Consider the following 5,488-nt stretch of genomic DNA (forward strand, 5'->3'; position numbering starts at 1 on the left):
ATAATGTTTTATTCTCTTGTCATATTTAATTTCTGACATATATATGTATATGTATATATGTGTGTGTGTGTGTCTGTGCGCGCGCGCGCGTATTCACAGTAATAGATAGATAGATTAGATTGATATGTACGTTTCTACGTATATATAATATATATATTTATGGACGTCTATGTAAATATATGGAGGTATATACATAAGTACATACATACATACATATATATATATATATATATATATATATAGAGAGAGAGAGAGAGAGAGAGAGAGAGAGAAAAGAGAGAGGAAAGAAAGAGAGAAAAGAGAGAGGGAAGGAGGGAGGGGGAAAGCGAGCAAGTAATAGAGGGTGAGAGTGAGAGTTGGTTGTTGTGTCTGTTTTTTAACGGGGGACAAATGCCATTGTAACCGTGTGGCAAGCCTCGCTGTGGTGAGATCAAAGTGAGCCTGATATGGCGTTGATTTAGGGCGATGAACATTTCTGGTCCAACTTGTTTTACATCGATTCAACTACAACAATATCAACATCAACATCATCTTCTGTAAAACACAAGAAAGATGTCGAGAGCTTTGGTACCGAGTCAGCAGAAGATTGCTGAGAAACTCACCATCCTAAATGATCGCGCTAATGGGATGCTCATTCGGATCTACAACATCAAAAAGGTTCGCCAAAAACTGACACCCCTCCCTTTTATCTCTTATTTTATTCTCTCTCGGTTCCATCGTCTGCCCTTCTTTTACAATCATACTTATATCTGCAATATATAAACCGTTTCCTTCATTATCTTTCCTCTCTCTCTCTCTCTCTCTCTCTCTCTCTCTTCGTTTCTATTTCACTCTGTTCCTCTTCCCGTCTCTCTTATTTCCTCTCACGTCTCTCCTTTCTTCTCTCTTTTTAATTCTTCTCCATCGTCTCCCTTATATTCTCCTTTCTGTCATCTGCTTCCTTCATAAATGCCCTTTCTTGTTCTCCTTTTTATTCTAATCAAACATCCAACGACATTCTCTCGGAGATATCTTTCAAGAATTCGTTGATGAAAATTGTTTTCAGTTGTCGACCATCCTTTATTTCCACACAAACCTCTTCGCTTCTTTCTCTTTCTCTCACTGCGCTCCTCCTACCCTTTGCCTTCTCTCTCTCTCTCTCTCTACACACACACACACAGATTATATATATATATATATATATAATCTGTGTGTGTGTAGATAGATAAATATGTATAGATAGATAGATAAAAAAAACCGCACTTGGCGAAACTTCGAAATATCTGTCACACACACACACACACACATACAGATTGACGTGTGTGTGTGTGTGTTTGCGTGTGAATACACACACACATGCATACACACAATCAGAGATCTCTGCTTTCCTCTCTTTACATACACATTCACACAGTAATGTTAAACCCATCAGATTTATTATTTTGTGTCTGGAATTTATCTAACTCTGCCGACTGTTCCTTACTTCTCTGTTTTTATAATCTCCATCATCATCATCATATCAGTGTCCCCACCATCTCTCTAATCATCATGAGGGATTTGCTTTAGTTCGATCGCTCTTCTTTTACTCTTCATCTTATCCAACTATCAGTTTGTCTTCTGTCATTTGCTTTGTCTGTGTACATAAAATGTATATTAATATTGTTATTTCTCTGGTGTTAGCTAAAAAATGGTTGTGTGTAGGTTACCCGAAAAGATTTCAATGATAATGACATTAATAATGCAGATAATATTAAATAAATAAAAAAATAGTCGAGTAAATATTGTCTCATTATTTACTGTACAAAATTCTGCAAAATGGAATATTTAATTAACCTAGTCTAAATATTTTACACACACATATATGTGTAGACACACACACACACACACACACACACACATATATATATATATATATATATATATATATGTATGTGTGTATTGTCTCTCTCACACACACACGTTTATGTATGCATATATATGCATGTATACAAAGATTCATTTATATATGCATACATCTATATGTACATGTCTATATAAAAATGTGTGTGTGTGTGTATATATATATATGTATATATATATTATATATGATTTTTTATCGAGAGTGTAAGTATATATATGTATATGTCTCCCCTCCACCCATATATGTTGTATGTCTATAGTCATGGCTTGATCGTACGTGTATATACACACACTCACACATATGTGTGTGTGTGTTTATGCAGTGCTAATAATCTCTTCTGTGATAAATCTTCTCCAAGACAAATGTCCATGTAAAGATTCCGTTTCGTTGTTACCAAAATGTTGATATATCTCTAAACCTTGATTGGTCTTCAACAAAACCAAGTAGGAGACAGCAGTTCTAGTCGATATCAAAACCATTTCTATAAACTTCCGTCCCCAATCCTCCACACTCACTCGACAAACGAGCAAAATACAAATCCTTCTCTCTGCCTCCTTCTTTTCTCCATCATCGTCATCATCGTCATCGTCATCATCATCATCATTATTATTATTATTATTATTATTATTATTATTATTATTATTATTATATATATATATATATATATATATATTTTGTGACTTGTATTTTTAAAATGATTTCTTCGATTGCGTGGGTGGTTGTTCGATTTTTCTCTCTCAGATCTTCCAAACAAACCCACTTCATTTCCAACTTTTACATCCTTTTCTTTCACACATTTTTATTATTATTTGCTCGATTTTTAAAATTAATATTTAATACCCTGCCAATACACTTTAGATCGCCGCGTATTTCGCTTCTATTTTTATTGTTATTTTATAAACTTCCTATATATATATACATACATTTATATATACACACACATTTATATTTGTATATATATTTGTATCAGTTTTTCTCGTTGTTTTTTTTTTTCTGTCTTGTAGTTGTTGTTACGTCATTTTGGTGAGGCAACACCCAAACTTAGACATTTTTGGTTCGGTAACTCTGAGTCTCACATACCACCTGCTACTCTGTTTCTAACCTCTCTTCGAATTTCTTTACTTATATATATATATATATATATATGTGTGTGTGTGTGTGTGTGTGTGTGTATGTGCACATATAAATAAAATATTAGCATTCATTCATGCACATTTTGCATATCTATCTGTGTGTTAGTATTGCTGTGGTATGTCATTAGTCTGCTGCACATTAAAGAATTTAAGAGCAACGGCTTCGTTAGAAATACGAAACAGATGTTCTGGGATCACAAGAACTAAGAAATAGTAGTGCTGTCGCTATTTCTGGTTGCATCATTATCGCAACCCTGATGATGATGGTGATGATGATGATGGTCTGTGGCAGTAAGAATACTCGTTGTAATCCGCATCTATCAATTGAATATATTAGTATGTCTCGCTTCTTTCGTTGTTGTTTAGCCCCGATTGAACGTTCCAGAAGTGACCACTCTGTCTTTTAAAGAGACTAGGTGGTCTTTGAGTGAGATTTCACTGTTATTTTTGGTAGGTTTATCGACCGCGTCCACACTTCCTCGTTATTTTAATGCCGATATTACAGTTATGTTGGTCATATCTCTTTGATATTACAGCTACATTAATATCTATTTGATATTGCTGTTATACTGACAATATCAATTTAATATTAGTTATCTTGATATCTGTTTTATGTTGATATCCTTTCAATATCGCTGGTATATTAATGTTTTATAATATTACAGTTATATTGATATTTGTTTAATATTACAATTATATTGAGGATATCTGTCAACTTCTGTGCAGCTGTAGCCATAGAGGCAGACGTGTCTGTGTGGTTAAGAATTTTACTTCTCAACCGCATGGCTTCAAGTTCACTTCCATTGCAGGGCACATTGGACAAGTGTCTACTATAAACCCCAGCCTGATCAATGCCTTGTGACGAATTTTGGTAGACAAACTGAGAGAAGCCCACTGTGACTGTACACAACACACATCACTGTGTTGACCATCGGATGATGTTTTACACTGCTGATCACAGTGCGCTTCCTCACATTGTTGTAACTTTCGAATGATGTTTCACCACCAGCTTGTGGGGCAGACCAACATTATCCGTGAGCAGAATTCCAGACCATTGCAGCGTTATCCAGTTACAGCTGGATGGACTGGAACAATGTGAAATGAAGTGTTTTGCTCAAGAACACAATGCATCACCCAGCCTGGGAATTGAAACCATAGTCTTGCAATTGTGAATGCAACACCGTAACCACTGAGCCTTGCACCTACAAATATATATACACTTACATATATGCATGTATATGTGTGTGTGTGTGAATATTTCCAAGGCTCTACTTAGCCAATGTCATCCTCTCTGCCACTCAACTACAAACAGTGCTATTCCACCGTTTGTGGCTTGGCTGCAACTGGTGAAGTCTCACAACTAGAGCCCTCAAGGCCTTCTACCTCAGCATCATTGAGGAGCTTTCTTGGGAAACACAAACACTGACTTTCCTCTGTAGAGCCAGAAAATATCTCAGCTGATGTCCACAGTGGTGTATTGTTGCTACGTCCCGAAGGTTATTGCTGTTGATATTCACACACACACACACACACACACTAGATTTCATAAAAAAAGGGGGCTCTTTGACTGGTTTTTAAAAATGGATCACAACACACTCCACATCTGACTCACAAACATACTGTCTCATCTCTCTGTCTTTTTTCTTTTGTTGCCATAGTGATGCTCCCAGCTCACCTGACTTTCCTCCTCCCCCTATTCCCCATCACACTCTCCTCTCAATTCTTTTCTTCCCAAAACATTAATCTCACTGGTCTCAGAGGACCCCTGATCATCTTCAGCATGGTTTTTCTCTTTAGACCTGTCACGGGCAGACTGCCGCCCCCAGGACTTTCAGAATGACATGCTAAATGAAAGAATTACTTAGAATGTTTTTTTGGTCGTGCAGCCAATCTGATGATGAGCCATGTCTCACGCAACCTGCTACTTGGAAAAGGTTGCCCAGATGTGATTTTGACCAAACTGGAAAGAAACTTGCCAAATCTCCTTCTATACTCTTACTCTTGTACGTTATGCAGCAAAGCAAGATGGTTGTGGTTTGATCAGTGTTGATCCTAAATCTACCTAAGATCTGTGGTTAAACAACAGCAATGACAAATCACCGAAAATGTTTTCTCTGTGTAAAATAGAAGACTCTAGATTCATTAGCATCTTTTTACTTTCATCATCATCATCATCATCGTTTAACGTCCGCTTTCCATGCTAGCATGGGTTGGACGATTTGACTGAGGACTGGTGAAACCGGATGGCAACACCAGGCTCCAGTCTGATTTGGCAGAGTTTCTACAGCTGGATGCCCTTCCTAACGCCAACCACTCAGAGAGTGTAGTGGGTGCTTTTACGTGTCACCCGCACGAAAACGGCCACGCTCGAAATGGTGTCTTTTATGTGCCACCCGCACAAGCCAGTCCAGGGGCACTGGCAACGATCTCGCTCGAAAATCCTACAGGAGCCAGTCAGGCGGTACTGGCAACGGCC

The 5,488-nt window shown here is 37.4% G+C and overlaps 1 protein-coding gene across 4 annotated transcripts in view; it reads left to right on the plus strand.

Moving 5' to 3' along the window:
* Window positions 1-348: 348 nt before the first annotated feature.
* Window positions 349-5,488, plus strand: part of LOC106881844 (membrane-associated protein Hem) — a 60,586-nt gene continuing 55,446 nt past the window's right edge. For all 4 annotated transcript variants that reach the window (XM_014932355.2, XM_014932358.2, XM_014932356.2 and 1 more), the window contains exon 1: window positions 349-657. In XM_014932355.2, coding sequence (XP_014787841.1) covers window positions 553-657 — 105 coding nt within the window. In that variant the 5' untranslated portion in view covers window positions 349-552. The remainder of the gene's footprint in view (window positions 658-5,488) is intronic.

This window comes from Octopus bimaculoides, chromosome 11, assembly GCF_001194135.2.
Source record: "Octopus bimaculoides isolate UCB-OBI-ISO-001 chromosome 11, ASM119413v2, whole genome shotgun sequence".
In the NCBI taxonomy this organism is placed as follows: Eukaryota; Metazoa; Mollusca; class Cephalopoda; order Octopoda; family Octopodidae; genus Octopus; species Octopus bimaculoides.